The sequence below is a fragment of the Eptatretus burgeri genome, chromosome 10 (assembly GCF_056783735.1).
Source record: "Eptatretus burgeri isolate ZD-2024b chromosome 10, Ebu_testis_v1, whole genome shotgun sequence".
Lineage (NCBI taxonomy): Eukaryota > Metazoa > Chordata > Myxini > Myxiniformes > Myxinidae > Eptatretus > Eptatretus burgeri.
In genome coordinates, this window is record NC_140970.1 from 98,728,943 (window position 1) to 98,750,711 (window position 21,769).

Below are 21,769 nucleotides of genomic sequence, written 5' to 3' on the forward strand. Positions count from 1 at the left end.
TTATATCTGTAGAAAGCATACCTGGCCACTGTCTGCATGTTTTTTTTTTTATTTTGTCTCTCTTCATTGTGTCACAAGTCATTGCAGCACCGTGTATTGATGGCTTTCTCATCTTCAAGAGATTTTCACAGGAATTACAGTTAAGGTACCAAAAACACCTGTGCTGCAAGTTTATCAGCTGAAGGTTAAACCTTAAATTTCGGACAGACTTTGATATCTGTTGCCACTTTAATATACAGGGGAGCCTGAAAGTCACTTTACCCTTCCGAGTGAAGCATTGTTCTTGAACTCTTTTAATATACAGGTTTTATTGTACAGTACTTACAATAATTAATTTGTCATTGTATTTGTATGTGCTCCACCATTCTTCTGAGTCAGTGTTTCCGCATACCATAGCGGGCAAGGGCAGAGGGGAAGGGATGGAGGGAAGTGCGAGAAATTTATCAGGGATAAAGTAACTTTCGGGCTACCCTGTATATCTTACTGGCAGCGGTACCTGGTGTTGCCTGGTGCTGTTCTGATCCTGTCGGCATTTTGAAGAAATCAAATTTTTCAAAAAAAGTCCCCCCCCCCCTGTGGTGGAGTCTGCGGGCCTATGGGGAAGGGCATGGTGATGATGCATGGTGGGCGTGGTGATGAGAGGGGTGGCCGTGGGGTCGGTAAGGGATATGAGGTGTGCGCGCCACCTGAGGCGTCGTAGTAATACTGGAGTCGGCCGGCTCGTGAGTGTACCGCGTACGGAATAAAGAGGAGCCGCGGGCACAGTACGCCCTGGCTCGCACTCGTGCAACACAGCCCGGCTCGACTGTTCCTCCGCTTCGTGTCTGCCTGCTAAGCATCTCCCAATTCAGTACAGTACACCCCCCACCCCTAAAACACTCCCTGCTACTCACTAATGAACCTCAAAGTTTGACGAAGATTTGTTTGGCCACCTCTGAGAAAAATAGTGATACACAGACAGACAGAGACACAGACAAACATCTCTATTATAGTCGAGATATTAGCAACAAGGTTGTAAACAATCATTATTGATAATGCAACTCGCACAGATGAAAAAGGCAACTTCTCTGCCGGTTGTTATTTTTACTCGGGATTGATTCATTAAACAATGGGAGCAACGTACCTGGTTGTGGTAAGAATCTGGTGCAAGACGTTCATACACTGGTCCCACATGCGTCGATAAGCACTGCAGTTGTTGCGCCAACTTTTCTTCCTGGTAACACACACAGCAGACTCAACATGTAGTAAACTTGAAAAAAAAGACATGCACTCGGTCGCTCACTCAGCACAGACACACTCGGTGCAGTAAAAAAAAAAAAATTCTGTATTTTGTTGGGTAACGTGGGTAACTTTTTCTGGATAATGGGTGGAGGAGTCTTTCTTTGATCTGTTATCTCTTCAGCTACTCAGAAAATGAGTATACTCAAAGAAATACAAGGAAGAGGCACACACAGAAACTTGCAATACTGCTCATCTGTCTGCACTGCATCTCTTGTCTAACACTAAGGTGCCACATTGGCATTAAGTTGCAAACGCTATGATCCACCATCAACCACCTTCTGGTGAAACTCCCTAAATCCAGGATCACTGCTCACCTCCACTCATTTGTTCCTCTGTTTTTTTTTCCCCCACCTGTGGAACAAACTTCCACATGCTCTTCAATCTCATTCTTCCCTCCAGGTCTTCAAGAATGCTGTTCACCACCATCTCAGATCATCCCCAATCCAAAACCATGATCTTTTCTACCCTGGTTACCCCAACCCCACCCCAATCCCTCCTCCTTCCAAACTTCCATTTTTCCTTCTTAGAGTTTCCCAAAGTGTGTGAATTTCCCATTAACTAAATGACCATTTCTCTGAGGCAATAGGTATATAGAGAGTATAAGGCAGGAGGTTATAACCCCCCCCCCTCCCCTACCTTTGTCACGAGCCCCGCAACCCTTTTCCCCGCCACACATCTCCCCCAACCACTGCACACACAACTCCATACTTCACCCACTCCTCATCTCCTCCTCCCCCCCTTCATCATAGTTGTGTTCCACCAATATTTCATATCTCTGTTCTAATATTTCTGATCTCTCCATTCAGGTTGCTGCTGCTGCTCCGGACATTGTACGTTGAACAGAAACGCTTCTCTCACAGGAGCTTTCTGATTCCTCGGTCTCTCCACGGTTATTCTCTTTTCCACTTTGACAGGCCTCTCCCCTGTCCTGGAGGTGGTGTTGATGTGTATGTCAAGAAATCCATTGCTCATTGTCCATCGTCCTCACTAACTTCTCCTCCAGAACAACTCTGGCTGCTTATACCTCTCTGTAACCACCTAATGTTTGGCTGTGTGGTATACTATCCACCCAATTGTGACAAGTCTGCATATACCTATATTTCCTCCAACACGGATCAATTCCTAAGCACCCATTTCAATTCTCTGTTTCTCATCTGCAGCAATTTTAACTCACCATACCAGCTGGTTCGGTGTTCGCTTGGCAACAACCAGCCATGCCATTGCAGAAAAGGCCTTCTACGATTCTGTGTTTGACCCAATCTGTAAACTTCCCAACCTGGATTTCTAAAACTGGTCGGTCCTCCCTCCTGGACCAAGTAATGACTAACTTTCCATTCAATCTCTCTTGTTCTGCTTCTGCCCTTTGTGGCTCTTCTGGCCACTTTCTTGTCAAGGCCCATATTTCTCTGGCGACCTCAATGATGCAGAATATGGCTGTTTGCAAAGGCCAACTTGCAGGGACTTCAATCTGCTCTCTCAAAAGGATTAGGCCACCATCTCCACAGCACCTGATATTGATTCCATCTGGGAATACTTTCACAAAAGCCTTTCATGCACGGGTTTATTCCAACCATTCTGTGGCTATCCTATCCATCAACCAATATACTCATACACCGAACTCCATGGGGGGTCGTTGCAGTGAAGCACTTTGCTTTCTCAGCAAGAAAAAACAGAGATTGGGTAGAATGTCAGATGTCTGAACATCTTTGCCTCCAAATCTCATGTACCCAACCCATCCCTCTCTGTCCCCATCTTACCCTGACATACCCACTGTCGACTGAACAATGTGTCCTTCTCAATGAAAAGGTTCTGTCCAGCCTTGACCCTGTCTGCTTTGGCAATGGTCTCAGATAGCATCAGTGTCTATGTTCTCAAATCCTGTTCTACCATTCTTGCTTCCCCCTCTATCTGCTCCATTCAGTCTGTCCTCCTCTGGCCAACTCTCCTCTTCATGGAAGTCGGCAAACATTAATCCCATCTACAAGAAGGGTGCAAAAACAGACCCTGTCAACTATAGGCCAATGAGTTTGCGTCCAATTACAATTGTAAAGTCAAGGAGTCCATCATCGCTTCTGATGTCGAGTCTTTTCTGTTTTCGAACAGCGTGATCTCTGACCATCAATTTGGATTCTGTCCTGGTCATGCAACTCTGGACACGCTTCTGTTACTCTCTCAGCAATAGCTGGAGGCCCTCGACCTCAAACAGAGGTTAGGATCGTCTCCTTGGACATATCTCGAGTATTCAATGCAGTCCGGCATCCTGTTTTGCTTGCCAAACCCTGCCTGTGCCATCGAAGGCTGCCTTCATTCCTGGAATTCTGGCTTTGTCTACTCATGCAGTTAACACGTTGCCATCGATGGAACCATCTCCTCCAGATTTATGTTTGATAAGAAGGCCCAGAAGCATGTAAACTGGAGCGTATATATAAATTGGATGGAGGAATGTCGTGACAGAGTCGAAAAGACGTGGTTGTTAAACCTGAAGAGTCAGCTAGACCAATTAACAAAGCAGATGCCGGTAAGACTTGAAAATAAAACGAAGAGGCAACGAGCTGTGCCTGTCAGATTTGAGGATGAAGAAGAAGAGTCAGATACATGGCCAGAGGGCATCGTTCCGATAGCGCAACCGCTCCACGAATAAGCGGACGAGACAGAGGGAGATGATGCCACAGGGCAAGAAGAGGCTCGACGGGGAGCCAGGGGAGTAATTAAAAAGGAGACAAAGGAAGCTGAAACACAACGCAGAGAGAAAGTTCCTCTTGCTGACAAGGGTAGAACACAGAAATGCGAGATATAATGCACAAAACCGAGGGCCAAGCTATAACCGTGGCCGTCCCCAATACAGAGACCCGCGCAGAGAGGTCTATCGTGCATGTGGGCAAACAGGTCATTGGGCCAAGGAGTGCCGGAACCGCAGAAATGGTCGAACTTATGGCATTTATGGTACGTACGGACCGGTCGAAGAGAGATGAGGGGTACAACTAAACAGAGATGGAGGTCCATAATTCCAACAGCAGGACAGATGAGGAACACAGCTTGAGCAAGCTTGCTCATTTCAACCCCCGGCACCTCACACCGAATTCCCTCCTCCTCCTCCACCCTCATTCCCACCTCCTCTGCCCTCATTTCTACCTCCTCCACCTCAAAGTTCATTTCAACCCCAAAACCCATTTGTTTTATGACAAAGAACACAAGCGACTTCATCTGAGTTACCCTTTCTGACTGTAAAACCTTGTGACGAACCAAAATTGACTTTGCAAATTGAAGGCCGAGAGATTCCTTTCTTAGCTGACACGGGAGCGACCAAGTCTGCGCTCAGAAAAAGTGATTTCCTGGATGCCCCGTTATCGCGAGAACGAGTAAAAGTAGTGGGAATGTCAGGAGTTTCCATGGCGATCCCACTAACTGAACAACTATGGGTAGAAATTGGACCATTATCTGCGCACCATGCATTTTTGATGGAAACTGATGCACCAATTAATCTGTTGGGAAGAGATCTATTATGTAAGCTGAACTGTTCAGTGAAATGTACCCCTCAGTGAGTGGATTTAAATATACCTCATAAATCGCATAAAACTATGATGAATTTATTGCAGGAAAGTACAGAGAATCTTTATCGATGGACTGTGATTAATTTTGAAGCATTTAAATATTTGCAGGAATATGTGTCATTTGACGAGAATCATACCCGATGTGTACGACTGGGTGAGTCAACACCACATGGACACAGATGGGGTGCAGACTCGATTACATTGCATTGCAGATTGCGACGTCAAGGGAAAAGATAACGTCTATGCGAGTGAAACACTTTCGAAATTACACCAGACCTTTGACCTAGTGTTGGGGGGACAATTTGGATTGGAAAGCAAGGGATTGGCCTGGAGGTGCATCTCACGCAGGAACAATTAAAATTGTGGAACCAACCGTCCAGTGTTACACCACAGGGTTACCTTCGCGATTGCAAGAGGTTACCAAGCAACGGACATAGGTCACATGGTAACCTGTTTGAAGAAAGCATCACAAGCGACTTTGATGGAGTCGAGCCAAGTAAACGGACTTTGGAAGATTGGAGCAGTGGATATTGTTGGTCGGAGTGTCGCGGGACGGTGAAAACTGTTTTAGAAATGGCTGATCTCGGAAATAAATGGGTCAGAAAAATTACCTGAATGACTCGACCAAGTCCCGACTTGTCTGTGGACAACACATGCCAACGATGTAGGGCGAATTTGAGGCATTGCACCCAGTCAAGATCAATATAGATCCAGAAAAGAAACTGCCTCGAAAACCTCAATACCCATTGCGTCCAGAATCAGAAGCAGGGATTGCTCCCGTAGTGGAAGCGCTATTGAAGCAAGGGATAATTATTCCCACAGTTCGTCAATGTAATACGCCGATCTTACCTGTAAGAAAACCTGGGAAGTCGACGTGGAGATTCGTACAGGATTTGAGGGCAGTGAATGACGCGGTGATTCCGGCTTATCCCATAATTGCAAATTCAGCTACGATTCGAGCAAGCATCCCAAGTACTACTACCTATTTTAGTGTCGTGGATCTATTTTCAGCTTTTTTAGTATACCGATAGCCCAAGAAGCACAATTCCTTTTTGCGTTCATGTATAAGGGAAGGCAATACACTTGGACTATGCTTCCTCAAAGGTATGTCGAGAGCCCGACACTGTTTTCACGAGCTTTGAAAGACGACTTGGATGACATAGTTTTTCCCTATGGATCGACACTGATTCAATATGTTGACGACCTGCTGATCTGTTCAGGGTCGAAAGATGCATGCGAGTGAGATACGTTGATGTTGTCGGGAGCTTTAGCCAGAAAGGGACACAAAGCATCGAGAGCCAAATTGCAGTTTTGCCGAGAAGAGATGAAATATTTGGGGCATATTTTGAAGGGGGATACAAGACGCATCTCCCCGGAACGTATAGCTGCAATATTAAAACTGCCCAAGCCAACAACTGCTAAACAGATGAGATCTTTCCTCGGAACGACCGGCTATTGCAGGCAGTGGATACCAGATTATGCGGCCTTAGTGCGCCCCCTGCTGGAAATTGGTTCGGTGAACGTGCCCAGTCCACTGACGTGGACACGAAACAGACAAGGCTTTTGTAACGTTAAAGCAAGCTCTTTCTTCTGCTCCAGCTCTGGGTATACCAAACTATGAAAAACCTTTTCATTTGAACGCAAGTGAGAGTCGGGGGTTTGCACAGTCGGTGCTGACACAGAAGCATGGAAATAAATTATGGCCTGTTGCATATTACAGTACTAAATTGGATCCGGTAGCGCAAGGATTCCCATCTTGTCTAAAGGCAGTAGCAGCCGCTTCGCTCGCGGTGCAGGCGACAGAAGCACTCGTCGCGGGACACACTTTGATTCTCATGGTGCTGCACGCAGTCACAGCTGTACTGTTAAAAACAAAAACAGCATTTGTCGGCTTCAAGGGCAACGACATATGAACTCTCACTTACAGCACCCACTAACATTACGATAAGAAGATGCGCGCCGCTGAATCCTGCTAGCTTGCTGCCAGGAGAACAAGATGGTGATCCTCACAATTGTGAGGAGGTAATCGTACACACGTGTCTACCGCGTCCTGATTTGAGAGACACACCAATCCAAAATTCTGAATTTATTTTATATGTTGACGGTTCGTCATCACGCACACCTGAAGGATTCCTATTAACAGCCTACGCCGTTTGCTCTGATCACGAAGTAATCGAAGGGGGGAGATTGGCTGCGCGCTGCTCCGCGCAGCAAGCAGAACTGTTCGCCCTCACTCGTGCATGCCACTTAGCCAAAGGCCAAATAGTGACAATTTACACTGATTCCGGCTAAGACTTTGGTGCTGCACACAAATTCGGAGCCCTCTGGCGCGAGAGGGGATTTATAACATCGTCAGGTGCACGGGTGAGGAATGGAACATGGATCGCGAATCTGCTGGAAGTAATACTTCTGCCTCACTAAATTGCAGTGGTCAAGTGTGATGCCCACACCGGAGTGATGACGTCTCACGGGGAAATGCAAGAGCAGATGTTGCTGCAAAAACTGCTGCCAACACTGGAACTCTCTTGATATCACAATGTGTATTGAGACAAGTGGTGACGCCAACCCTTGACGATATAAATACTTTGCAGACAGCTGTTAGTGCTAAAGAATGAGATTTGTGGATAGTGGCTGGATTTGAATTTGAAAATGAATCCAAATTATGGAGATCATCTGCTGGTCGTGTGGTGGCACCAAAAGCTCTGTTACCCTGGCTCGCACGATTGGCACATGAGGTCGGGCATACCAGCAAGGGGGGCATGAGTACTTCAATTGGGAGCAATGGTTTGCCCCAGGGTTTAGTCCAATTGCAGAACAGTATTGTAGGACCTGTCACATTTGCCAAGAACATAACCCAGCAAGGGGGGTGCTGATGGCCCCAGGGGGTCATCCAATTCCATTCGGACCTTTTATTCATATCCAGATGGATTTTATTCAGTTACCAAAATGCTGTGGCTTTGAATTTGCTTGAGTCATCGTCGATTTGTTCACCAAGTGGGTTGAGGCTTACCCTTGTAGGAAAGCAGATGCCATTACTGTAGTTAAACTGTTGATTAAGGATTTCATCTGTAGGTTTGGAATACCTTGTAGGATCTCCAGTGACCAAGGTACTCATTTCACAGCCGAAGTGGTGAAAGAGATGTCGGGTATTGCAAATCAAGCAACATTTTGACTGCCCGTACCGTTCGCAATCTGCGGGGGTAGTCGAGAGGCAGAATGGATTTCTAAAGAATGAACTGGCAAAGATTTGTGAACAGACTGGATTGAAATGGCCAGAGGCTCTGCCCATTGCTCTCATGACTATGAGATCTACCACAAATCGAAAAACTGGCTTATCTCCGCATGAGATTCTGATGGGAAGACCGATGAGATTACCGAACTCACCTACATTGACTGTAAAAGACATGAACGTGCAGCAAATGGACGACACGTTGCTTGCGTTCTGTGTCTCTCTGAATCATGCTGTAAGGACTTTTTATGCGCAGGTGAAGCAAGCCCTGCCAGAACCAGCCACGTCTGATCATCACAACTTCAAACCAGGAGACTTTGTTTATGTGAAGATTTACAAAAGTAAGAACTCTCTTCAAGCACGTTGGTATGGGCGTTTCTAATACTGCAAACTACCCATACGGCTGTGAAGTGTAAAGGAAGAGCAACATGGATCCATGCCACACACTGCAAACTGGCACACGGCCAAAAGGACCCGAGGGAACACTGCTTCCTGATAACTTTAATGATTCTTTCCATTGCAGGATTATTTGTACTACTAAATGCAGGTTGTACAACGTGGACCTGGTCTGTTAAGCCGATAAGTACTGTCTGTGATCAACGTTATTTGCATGTTCTTTGGAGATGGGCCTGTCACATTGCCCACCAAACTAAGCCCATGGCACCCAGAGACCGAAGAAGCTTAACGGGAAAAGTGGGTTCACCACATGGAATAAACACTTATCTGGCCCTTTCTCGTAAACACGCTAAGGCTTTTAATAAAACCAATTGCTGGGTTTGTACTAAGATACCTCATTCAGCAGTTACTGGAATACCTCTGTTGGCAATACCATTCAATTTAAGTGAGTGGTGTGGGTACTGGGCAAAAGAAAAGAACTGGGATAAACAAGGTAATAACCTTGACGACCACATCGTTACCAACGGAAATGGAAATTGCCTCCGACAAGGAAATTTCAGTAACTGTTTTTGGCAAAATTTTAATTTAAGTAAGATGCCTCCACCTTTTATGGTTGAACGGGCGACAGAAAAACCTGAACTATGCTTGGTACAAGAGGCATGGGGAGAGAGAAGGTTAGGAAATTCTGAATGCAGTAATTATGTCTATCAAAATCACACGATGGGACCACAAGTCACTAAATAATACTTATTTCGTGTGTGGAAATCGAGCATACCCATGGCTTCCAGTTAATTGGAGTGGATCTTGTTTCTTGTCATTCATTTTGCCACATATGCGCCTGCTATCCAAGTCACCTTTTGAGCATTTGAAACTGGGGTAAACGGAGTTTCACGTCAACTGAATTGTTCTTCATGATTCTAATCCCTCACTACGGTGTAGGACAAACATCTGTGGGATTGGCAGAGTTAGCTGCTTTGCTTGAATCATTGGCAAATAAAACTGCCCAAAGCATGGTTGATATCAACTCGGAGGTGGTCGCCCTGCGTGCAGTCGCAATGCAAAACCGGGTTGCCCTTGACCTCATCCTCGCGGCTCAAGGAGGAATGTGTGCTGTAATTAACTCTGAGTGTTGTACTAATATCCCTGATAACTCGGAGAAAATCACGAACATAGCTGACAAGATTAAGCAAGAAGGAGCCAAATTTCACGATTATTTTACGAAAGATGGGCTTTATTCCTGGTTTGAAGGGATTTTTGGAGGCTGGGGGACTACCCTGTTACACTGGATCTCTGTTGGGATTATTGTGGATCATCATTGTTGTGGTGCTTGTTGGATGTGCAACAATTACAATGCTGGCATTGATTGTTTCTTGTCGAAAGAGGAATACTGCTAAAAAGGTGATGGTGGCCCAAGCACCACCTTCCTATTTAGATTTTCAAATTGAGTCCTACGACTCTTATGAAAGAACCTGAACTTGGAAATCCCTAAGTCAACGCAATGAGTGTGTTCAATGTTTACGGGAATTGTCATTCCACTTTTGCCCATCTGCTCTGTTCCCGAAATAGGTTGTTGAAAATCAGCCATGCAGCCCAACGGGTAGCCTTGTCTTTATCGGCCTACGGGCCTACTGGAACCTCGACCAGGTCCAGAAGCTGTACAACCACATGAAGCCACCTGGCTTGCGGGACAGGAAAGGCTGTAGGGACTGAGCTCTACGATGTGAGCAAGGGGGGTGTGACTACCCAAGAAGATGGGCACACTCCAACGCAAGAGAAAATGTATTTCCAAGTGACAGAATCGTTAAACTTAAATTGTGTTGCCTTTGAAGGTAACAAGGGGGGAGTGTTGGGGAATTATTCCTCTTTTAGACAAGTGGCCCTTGCTTCAGTCTGACCAGGTTAAAGTTGTTTTTTTTAATCTCCATTCCCTTTTATTAAAATTGTTGAAGCCTCTGACCGAGTGGCTTATTTTGTATTCCTTTGCCACTTCTGGACGTTTGTTTAATTCTTTGCTCGTCCAAGGTGACCGGTCTGATAAGACGACTTTTGCCTATATGCTATCAAAAACTTTCTCCACTCTCAAAATATACATATATATATATATATATATATATATATATATATATATATATATATATATATATATATATATATATATATGGGAGAGGTTCATTGTGGTGTACGAGGGTGAGAACAAACTGGTGGATAAAATTAGAATAAAATTGTTCATTTAAGAAAAGTACTTTTGTGGACATTGATTTTATCAGTGTCTGTGATTTGAGAAACAGGATTTTAAAACCGAATCGGCTGAGGCCTGTCGCAGCTAAGTGGGAGCCACCCTGTTCCAATGCTTGTATTTAAATAACAGTAAATAAACACAAATATGACTAAACTCGCCTTCTTGAAACCAGTCAGTTCGAGCATTGAAAAATCTAACAAAAAATGTTTATTTTAATCACCGTCAGATGTCAGGATCCTAAGATTCATGTACGTTAAATGCTATCAGCTGAAAAAGCAGTCATATTTCCAGTTTCATTTTTAGATTTTCAGATGTTGTTTAATTTATCTGATATTCGTCATTGGAACTTGGTTTTGAAAAGTTTATTTCAACAGAAAGAGTGAACTTTCCTTTCCAGAACATGTTACAGTTTGGAAATCGATCAAAAATTGGCTGAGTGGCATGTGATAGAGTGAAATTTATCCTAGTTTCACTTTGAATGCCTATTCAGGGATGAAAAAATAAAAGTGCCTGTGCTATTCTGAAAAGTGGCTGAGATGAGGCTCATTTTACCAACAATAATCATATTATCTAATTTTACAAACATTATAGATATATTTCGATTAAATACCGCTCACTGACCACGAGTTTCAAAATTTCAAATTTGTCCGCCATTACGCGACAATCAATATTATACACAATACAATTTTACCTGAATCATTGAATTTGAAATCTCTTACCCCAAATGATACATGTCTGTCATGACCAATTTGCAGGAAAAATACAGGTTTGCCTCAATCTCCCTGAACAGTTAAAGGGAGATTTTTTTTTTTTTCTTGTCCGCCATTACGTGACGATTATGGAATTCTGGAATTATTGCTGAAATATTGAAGTGAGTGAATGTTTTAAGTATTTGGACATTAAAATAGATAAAATAGATGAATCAGACTGACTTCACAAGTCTATGAGCAATAATGCTCAAATATTTATCTGACAACCATTTGGAGGGAAGAAAATTTAATTTTTTTATTCATGTCCATCGAGAAATATGAAAATTTTCCAAAATTTGATACCATCGTGTCGTGACATCCTGGCCTAACAAGTAGAACGAATTGTCATAGTAAGTGTCCATGATATTTAAATGTTTATCAGTCTGGTTCCTTTCCTGAGTTGTGTTTATCTGAATTGATAAACTGTTTTTTTGCCTTGTGTTCCATATATGCTCCAGTTTATGGAATAGTTAATGATTTGATAATTTCATGAAGTTCATTTTTGATAATTTTTGGTCAGTTTTGGAACGAAGTGGCTCCCACTTAGCTGCGACAGGCCCGAAACGTTAAAACCCTGCAAGTTAAATAAGACTCCACAACAACTGAAGAATTCTACAACGATCACTACGAGGTTGGAAAAAATCCTCATCACCCCAGTGGAAGCCAAACACAGTGTTTTTGGCCCAGTCTTGTTCCTCATCTATAAAAATGACCTCTCTGATGCTCTGGGGAAACCCTCTCTTCCTTTCTGCAGGTGACAACATTGTACCCTCATCCCTTGACCAGGCAGACATCAGCTGCATCTTTCTCATTTGGTCTGGGAATTATTAAACTCTGGTCTGATAAATGTAACATGTCCTTCAATCCTGGAAAATCTCACACTCTCACTCTTTCGTTCTGGAAGGATCGTCAAACAAACCCACCGATCTAATTTTGTTTTTGACAGGAGCTGCAAAGTTATATCTAAATATTACAGTTAATATCTTATGTTTTGCATAGAGCGTTGTCATGCAATGTCTGAGATGTAGCTCACAGTACCACGTACCTCTCGAGGATAATCTCCTTGCAGTTTGAACTTCCGAGGCAATTTGCTACGTGCAAACTTGCACCCATTGTAGTACATGCTCCAGGAACATCCAAATGAAAATGAAGCACCGCAGGTTTCTGGGTCCAGTCCTTGACAAGCACAGTTTCGACTGGAGAGAGAGAGAGAGAGAGAGAGAGAGAGAGAGAGAGAGAGAGAGAGAGAGAGAGAGAGAGAGAGAGAGAGAGAGAGAGAGAGAGAGAGAGAGAGAGAGAGAGAGAGAGAGAGAGATATATAGTTAGTTTAGGAAGTGGAAGCCTGGGAATGGGTGGGTTATCTACCTAATTAAACATGCCTCGTATAGTAATGAAAATAATGGGAATGGAACATGACAGATTCAAGGCTTGAATTTCAGAATTTTTGGAAGGCAAACCTGTGTGACTAACCTTCAATTTACTTGTATGCTGCTAAAACTTTTGGTGCACCAATTATAGGATATTTGTGGTCAAATAAATCATGCCACCCAAGGAGGGTATTTGATTTATTTAGAATCTGGGGAAAAAATGCTTTGCTGTAATTATGTCTAAATTAAACAAATTCTGAGATTCCGAGTGATATCGATTATGGATGTTGTGACCGTAACCTCCAGTGATGCTGGCGGACAAACAAATCAATAAACAAGCCGGTAGGCGGCGATGGGTCGCCGAGCATGAAAACTATAAGATATAGAGCAAAATGGATGTCATATAGCGGATAGGGAATCACATTAAGATTATGCATGTCAAATCTCATCCAGTTCCATCGACTGATAACTACTCGGTATCCATTTGAATGAAAAGTACCGAAAATGCGGTTTGAAATCGGAAATCCCCAAAGTTCGAGGAGTTGCTGTGGGTGAACAAAGATGTAAATCGAAAATTCGGCTCGATTGTTTGTGCACAATGCATTCCAGACGATTCGTGTGAATTTTCATGACCATCCGACCATAACCACAGGAGGAGTAGCATTTGGCGCGAAGGCACCTTCAGCTCTCGCATATTATCGATTTTTGCACTAATTGACCTTTGACCCCTAACAGAAGTGAAATCGGTCAATATGTCCTGAGGCAAAGTTGTAGTACTCATTGAGTACCATGAACCTGCAAAGTTTCATTCGTATCGATGCACTCACCTGGTCGTTAGGGGGCCTTCAATTTTCGCCAATTTTTGCGCATAGCCTAATTGTAGGGGGCGCTGCGGGTAAAGTATTCCATATATCACAAAAACTGGAATATATTTGATAGAGCATCACCTGTTGATCATTCGTGCCAAATTTCATAAGCCCATGTGGGATAATGGTTTTCGGAATTGATTTCGCGTAAACGGTACCGATTTTGAAGGTTTTTCGGTTGTTGCTGGGGAACCAAAGCGTCCCGAGCAACCATTACAATTTCCAAAGCACTAGGTCATAAGATCTACCTACCTCCCGAGTTTGGTCAAAATCCACCCATGTTTACTACCAATTATGCTGATGACAAACATCCAAACAAACAGACAGAATTACTGACAATAAGGGTCACCTATTTTGGCGACCCAAAAAAAAAAGTCCAATGTTGGATATTTGTTCCAAAAGATGGTCCAGTGGAAAAAAAACAAAAAATAAACAATGGAGGAGGTCGAAAAACGCTGTCAAAAACCATTTGTGATATAGACTGCCCCCAAGCTGTTAAAATTATATTAACATTGGAGCGAAGAATGCGGTTAATCTCTTCGGAAACATTCATTTTCACCGACAGCCTCATGACTAAGGTATACGGATAACAGAAGTGAATTCACGTCGAGGATAAACGAGCCAATGCGATTGATTCAACATTTGTGGCCATTTGTTTGCACACTAGATGCGAACAACTTGAGAGAAAACAAATCAAGGGAGAAATAAATTGAGGGGTAACGAATCGAGGGAGAATGAATTGTCGAGCGAGGAAAATTTGAAAATCGAGTCGGTCCTATCTTATTTGATTCATAGGGATGACACGACGCATTGAAAAAAAACGACATCCACCACGGAAGAAAACGTAGCGAGAAAGAGCTTTCCTATTCACTCGCTGAAACCCCGTCGCAGACGGATTCCGTTCCATGAGCCCAATATGACAACCAGTGTCGGCTCTCGTAAGAGCCAGATCCCAGTCGATGTACTGCATGGCCTTACCGAATGAAGTCTACAAAACGTCCTTGTACACGACATTTTTGGTGTACACTACTCCTTGTGAAGAAGTCCCCTGATTTGTGCACGTGTCTACTTTGACGTACACCGTGTCAAAACTTCTCAGGTCACAGTACCGAGAAAAACGTGACGTGACCGCTAGGAGGAGCACAAAATTGGTCCTTCAGTAATAATATATAGGTGCTTCAGAGTTGAAGGTTGACTGTTGCCAGTATGTGCGATGCACTCTTACAGGTACGAAGTTTCTTTCAGTTCAGGTCACACTACCGAGAAAAACGTGACGCGACCGCTAGGAGGAGCACAAAATTGGTCCTTCAGTATTATAATATATAGATGCTTGCAGCTGCAATGAAAGAAAATTTGATTTTAATGGAGGTCTGACCAAAGAGGCAGAATGGTCAGTTTTTACTTCTAGTTTTTGTCCTTGAACACCAGTTGACCAAAAAAAACTTCATACCACAAATTCTGGGTGCTCAATGACACCAATTAATCTGCCAAGTTCAATGAAAATGTGGAAGGCTGAAAATGTTTTTAAAATTCCACAAGTTTAAGCGCAGGGCCAAAATTACCCGATGATATAATCTTAATTTAAATGAATAATTTACGTTTATGGTATTTGGATACAACACACACATGCCTGGTGTTGGCTCAGTGGTTCGGGTGGCGGTTTGGGATCCTAGGGTCCTGAGTTCAAGCCTCGTTGCCCGCTGAATTAATTCACCAGGGGGTTGACTCAGCCTGCCATCCTTCTGAGGTCGGCAAAATGAGTACCAGCTTACTGGGATGACCGAGTCATTCGAGTATCCTGCGTCGGAGTGGCGACCCATCCAGGATTGTGCCCAATAGCCAAGGAGACTGCTTCGGCAGTACCAACGCTCTGTCCAGAGTATGGTCCCAATCGGATGGAATGGGATACAACACAGAGGAGACAGGGCCAAATGGCTTCCTTGTTCCGGTAAAGGCTTCGAGTATTTCCGGAAGCCACTTTGTGGGAAAACAGATTGTGGATGACACATAATGGAACCCACAAGTGGAAATCATGGGTGAATGTGAACACGGCCGTCAACAGGGGAAAACAGCTCGGTTTTTGTTTTTTTTGCTGATCTCTTCAATTCCATGTGTTAGCGAATGATATTTTCTGACAAATAGTGAAATATAAAACATTATAAACAGGGAGTCTTATTTTTACATTTTCAAGTTGTCATGTTTGTCAACTTTCCGAGCATTTACTCCCTTGTTAACTGTCACTGAGTGAAGAGGCTGGGAAATGGTTAATGTGCCGCTGTGAATGATTTAACTGTGACTGGTAATGTCAATCTGCCCAGACTGAAATTTCTACCTCCACGAGAGAGATCGTGAGGAGTTTTTCACACTGCTTTCACTTCCCTCTTTAATACGGTGCATCGTCAGTCACAGGAGGCACACAATGAAAGAACCGGTGGGACTATTCCGTCAGATGCCATAAATCATTACATCAGCGGCACAGCCACGTCCTCGGCCAACAATGCTACGCCGCAGCCTTGTGCTGCATCAAACGAAGAAGAAGATGCTATATATATATAATTAATTAATTAACAAATAAAAAAATTATTTAATTAATGAATAATTTATAAATAAATAAAAAAACAATGAAAAAAAGTCGACCATTACAGCCTTAAGAAGTAAATCCTGCTGAGCACTGCAGAAAAGGTGAAAGCAGGAACTTGACCAGACTACTGGACCACCGTTACCAGACTACACATTGTGAAGATAATTGGGCCCATTGAGCAGAAAGTTTGATTGTGAGAATGCTATTATTATTTGGTAATTATTTCGCCTCAAGATATGAAATCATGCAAGCATTTGACGGCTCGCTAAAACATGATGCTTTGGGGAATGAATCTCCACAGATGATACTGGGAAATTTGCTGCGGTGCAGTTACTGATGAATGTGTTTTCATACAAGGATGGAAAGTTCAAAAATGATCAGATCTAACAATCAGAATCATCAGAAATGATCAGATCAGATCAGATATTCCACATTTTTCTTTACAATGACTCCTGCGGTGTCGAACAATCAGCCGTCATGTGGAACGCCGTAGCAAATTACTATATGACTTAAAAGACAGAGTACAATTGACACCGAGGCCACAATATAAAGTAGAAAGCAAGATACTGTTACTGTACAGCCAAAAGCAACAACAAAAAAAACAATCAAAACATATAGAAACACAAACTGAGAGATATGCAGATGGCAAAACCTGATAAACAAACTGCAGACAGGTCAGGACCAAGTGACATACTCCTCGTTGAGTGCACAGCGGCGTGCTGTTGGCACACCATAGCAGTTCAGTGTGAATGTGAGGTCACTATACAGGCTGTCAGCAAGTGCGCGTGGCAGCCCTTCCCATGCAAGAATGGCCATCACAACCACAGTCGTGTCACAGTGATGCCCCGGACGCTCTTTCACAAGAACCAACAGCTTCTCGTCCTCCCCGGAACGGCGAATAACCTGCACAAAAAACACACACATTACCACTCCTTTGAAAGCATATCACCAGATATTTAAACAGACATCTTTAATTGGGAACATCCTCCGTACAGACAGAATATTCTGCTTTCAGTCCCTGTCAGAGATGCAGCACCCCCTGATGGTAATGCACGGTAGTTTTTTTATGCTCGAGTTATCTAACTTCAATAAGGCGTTTACTGCAAAATAAAATAGTGACTCGTTCAAGATTTGTATAATTGCCTAAGAATCACGGAGTAATTTGTACACCTATTGAATAATTCTAATTACAAGCAAGAATATAATAATACGTAAAAAAACATGAGAAAACTAGAACGACAACCTTCGATGTCACGACATCACCAGATATGACTCCGCCCACATTATCACATCATCATACACACTTGTACCAATGCAAGTTTGATTTCAATCCCTGAAACCAGATTTAAAATATTAAATAATTCTGGCTGCCAGACCATGCGTCCGATCAGGTTGAAAGTTAAAGCATATATTCCATATCTCTACTCAATTACACCGTGATGTTTCACATCGATTGATGAAGCGATTCATGAGAAAGATTTAAAAAAAAGAATTTCGTTCAAACCAATATGGCTGCCAGACAATGCGACCTATTAATTATTCGTGAACACCCTGGTATCCACAAAGCTTGGGGAACACGGAAGTGAAGTTTCCCCCTCGATCTGTCAAGACGTTCTGGAAAAGAACATTTTAAAATGTTGTTTCTTCAAAAAATCATAGCTGCCAAACCATGTGACCTATGATGTCATTGGTGGAGAACTTTTGTTTGTTCGTCATAGATAGGCGATCATACCTGAAAGTTTCGCCTCGATCTGTTCAGCTGTTACAGAGAAGAAGATTTTTGAAGGTTTTATGTTAAAAACAATGTGGCTGCCGAACCACGTGACCGATGACGTCATCTTTGTTTTGCCAATTACAATTTAGCCCGAGATGACCCTCAAATATTTTCATACTGATCGGATAAAGCATTTGACATGTGCAATTATGACGTCATAACATAGCCACATAAGACATCATCAAAATTGTTTCCAATGGGGAGTACTTCACATGTGCCAAGTTTCAATTTTTTCCCATGGAGCAGTTTCGGAGATACAAAGGTCTAAAGTTTTTCTTTTTTTCCAAAATGGCTGCCACACCACATGACTTATGATGTCATAGTTATCACAAAAACATTCTACATGAGCAGTCACATTTATGATGAAAATTTCGTGAAATATCTATGGTTAAAAAAAAAAAAACAATGCCGCCCTGTTTCGACACAACCCCGCTTCGATCAGACACCTGACCCACGATGTCTTCTTTATCCAATCAAATTCACAATGGGTGGCCGATCATGTCTTTGGAGTTTTGCGTTGATCGGATAAGGTTTTTTTTTGTTCAAAATGGCTGCGAGACCATGTGACCGATGATGTTGAAATTTTCAACAAATATTCCCCATACCGAGTCTATCATATTTAAAAATATATATTTCTCTGAAACCGCTCAACCTTCCAATGGGAGGGTTTGCAGTGATGACCCACTACTGTTGTTGCAAATGTTATATTTAACAATGACCTCATTGTCAACATGGGAGCATGTGCCAGAACAGCGCGTCGCTGCGTCCACTTTCCGCCGGTACTCCAGGGGCCTCCGTCTGGCCATCCCCCAGGCAGATGCCAGGCCCATCCCCATCTCCTTGAGATGATGGTCAACCTGTTGCAACCATGAGGCACGTGGTCGACCCACTGGCCTCCTCCACTCATGAGACTCCCTCGCTGAGAGAATCTGGTGAGCAGGATCAGAGTCAGGAAAACGAGCCACATGTCCATACAGCCGCAACTGACGCTCACGGACTATGCAGGTAACAGATCTCATCCGAGTCTCTCTCAGCAACCGCTCGTTGGACACAAAATCCGACCAGCGATAGCCAAGGATTCTCCGAAGAGACCTGGTACCAAAGGAATTAAGTCTCCGTCTCAGATCCTTGGTCAGACTCCAAGTCTCGCACCCATAGAGCAAGACTGGAAGTACCAAGGACCTGAAGACTCGGACTTTCGTCCTCCCGCACAGGTACTGGCAGCGCCACACCCCATGATCCAGTGAATCCATGACTCCCCAGGCCCGACCCAGACGTCTATTGACCTCTGACTCGCAGCCAGCAGAGACATGAATATCACTGCCAAGGTAAGTGAATCTCTCCACGACCTCAACATCCTCACCACAAACAGACACAGACAGGACAGCAGCATCCAAGATGTCACCGAAAGCCTGGATCTTAGTTTTGACCCAAGAAACCCGTAATCCCAACGGCTCCGACTCCTCATTCAGCACCTCGAGGGCCCCCAAGAGGATGTCTAAAGTCTCCGCAAAGATGACTGCATCATCTGCAAAGTCAAGGTCCGAGATCTTGACATTCCCAAATGACGCACCGCAACTTGATCTCTCCGACATCCTCCCTAGAATCCAGTCCATACAAGTGCTGAAAAGTGTGGGGGCAAGTACACATCCCTGACGAACTCCAGTAACAACTGGAAATAAGTCAGAGATGGTACCACCACACTTCACAGCACTCTCAGTACCAGAGTAGAGTTCAGACATCAGATCGATCAGTTTTGTTGGCACCCCACGAAGACCAAGAATCCTCCAGAGGACATCCCGATTCACTGAATCGAACGCTTTACAGAGATCAACATAGGCTGCAAGCAGCCCCTGCCGAAACTCTCATCTGCGTTCGGTGAGGACACGAAGTGCAAGGATACGGTCAATCGTTGTCCTCTTTGGTGTAAAGCCTGACTGCTCTGGACGCTGGTGCTCAAGCAGATGGTGGCGAACCCTATCGAGAATTATCCGAGCAAAGACCTTGCCCGGCACTGAGAGCAGCGTCACCCCTCGGTAGTTGTTGCAGTCTTGGCGATCACCCTTCCCTTTCCAGTGAGGGACAACAAGGCCCCTCTTCCAGTCAGTTGGGATGATGCCTGTGTTCCAGGCAGAGCACAAAACTGCATGCAACGACACGAGTGCAGCATTTCCACCAGCCTTGAGAAGTTCAGCATGGATGCCACAGATCCCTGGAGCTTTGCCCCGTTTCAACTGGTTCACCGCAGCCCGTGTTTCCACAAGCGTAGGTGGACCACAGTCGATTCGAGGGTCAGCAACAGGGATTGTAACACCCTTGACGTCCAACTCGACAGTTGGGGGATCAGACTGGTACAACCGCTCAAAGTAACCGGCCCAGCAGGCCTTCACTTCAGACTCCTCTGTCAAGAGCCTACCACTCTCTGCTCGAACTGCAGTGCTCCGAGGGATGGGCTTGGATGAACGCAATGCGCGAATTCCCCTGTAAGCGGGACGAGAATCACCTGTCCACAGGTGATGCTCTACCACCTCACAGATTCCTCGTACATAGGCCTCCTTGTCCACCCTCAGTGCACGTACAGTTTTACGCCTCAGCTCCCTGAACAGCTCAGCTCTGCCATTCAGCCTGGCCCTGCGACTCTGGTCAATGGTATCCAGTGTCCCTTGAGAGACAAAATTCTTCTTACCCCGTGGTTTCCCTGCGGTGAGCTCCAAGGCATCCACCGGCAACATCAAGGACGGTGGTCTTGAAGGCGCTCCACAACTCTTCAGGACCCCCCAAAGCACCCAGACCCCCCAAGTGTCCACTCAGCCTGTTCGCAAACTCCTCAGCTACTCTCTCATCCCTGAGCTTGGCAACATCCAGCCTAGGCTGGGATGGTACCATTCTCCAGGATTTAAGGTGCAGCTTTAGAGTTGCTACAACAAGCCTGTGGTCAGTATTGAGGAACTGAGCACTCCGGTAGACCCTGCAGTTCTGGATCATCCTCCAACGACCGTCAATGAGGACATGGTCAATCTCCTTTGCCACACCGCCAGCGTTGGAATACCAAGTCCAGCGATGAGCTTGTGGGCGCTGAAACCATGAACCAGCCACCCTAAGTCCATGACTTCTTGCAAAGTCAAGGAACTTAGTGCCATTCTGGTTCATAGTTCCTGACCCATGGAGACCAACACACACCTCATAACCATCCCTATCAGTTCCAGTCGATGCATTGAAATCCCCCAAGACTAGAAGTGTATCTCGTCTGGGGCACTGATCAACCACAGACTCGAGTGTGGCGTAGAATGCATCCTTCACGGTGAGATCACTCGCCTCAGTCGGAGCATAAACAGAGACCAGGGAAATGACACCTAAGGAGTGACGAATTCTTAATCTCATAATACGCTCGTTGACCGGTGTTACCTCAATTATCATTGGGGTCAGCTTATTGGACACAGCTACAGCAACTCCTTGGGTATGGTAACCATCAGAGCGACCAGACCAATAGTAGGTGTAACCACCCACCATTATCTCGCCGCAATCCGGTCTCCGAACCTCAGAGAGAGCTGCAATCCCGATGTCCAAACGCTTGAGCTCAGTTGATAACAGAGACAGGTGATCATCCTCTCTTAGGGATAGGACATTCCAGGCACCCACCCGAAGGGACCGCTTTTTTTCAGATTTTTTTGCGTTTTTGCGTTTTGCGGAATGAAGGGTTTTACGGTGGCCGGAGTGCAAATCCTGCCACCAACCT

At 44.4% G+C, this 21,769-nt stretch overlaps 1 protein-coding gene across 4 annotated transcripts in view; it reads right to left on the reverse strand.

Annotated features, from left to right (window-relative positions):
* Positions 1-21,769, reverse strand: part of LOC147019245 (methylcytosine dioxygenase TET3-like) — a 268,737-nt gene that overhangs the window by 59,564 nt on the left and 187,404 nt on the right. For all 4 annotated transcript variants that reach the window (XM_085899582.1, XM_085899584.1, XM_085899585.1 and 1 more), the window contains 3 exons: positions 16,954-17,162; positions 12,491-12,641; positions 1,124-1,213 (listed from right to left, as the gene is read on the reverse strand). In XM_085899582.1, coding sequence (XP_085755708.1) covers positions 1,124-1,213; positions 12,491-12,641; positions 16,954-17,162 — 450 coding nt within the window. The remainder of the gene's footprint in view (positions 1-1,123; positions 1,214-12,490; positions 12,642-16,953; positions 17,163-21,769) is intronic.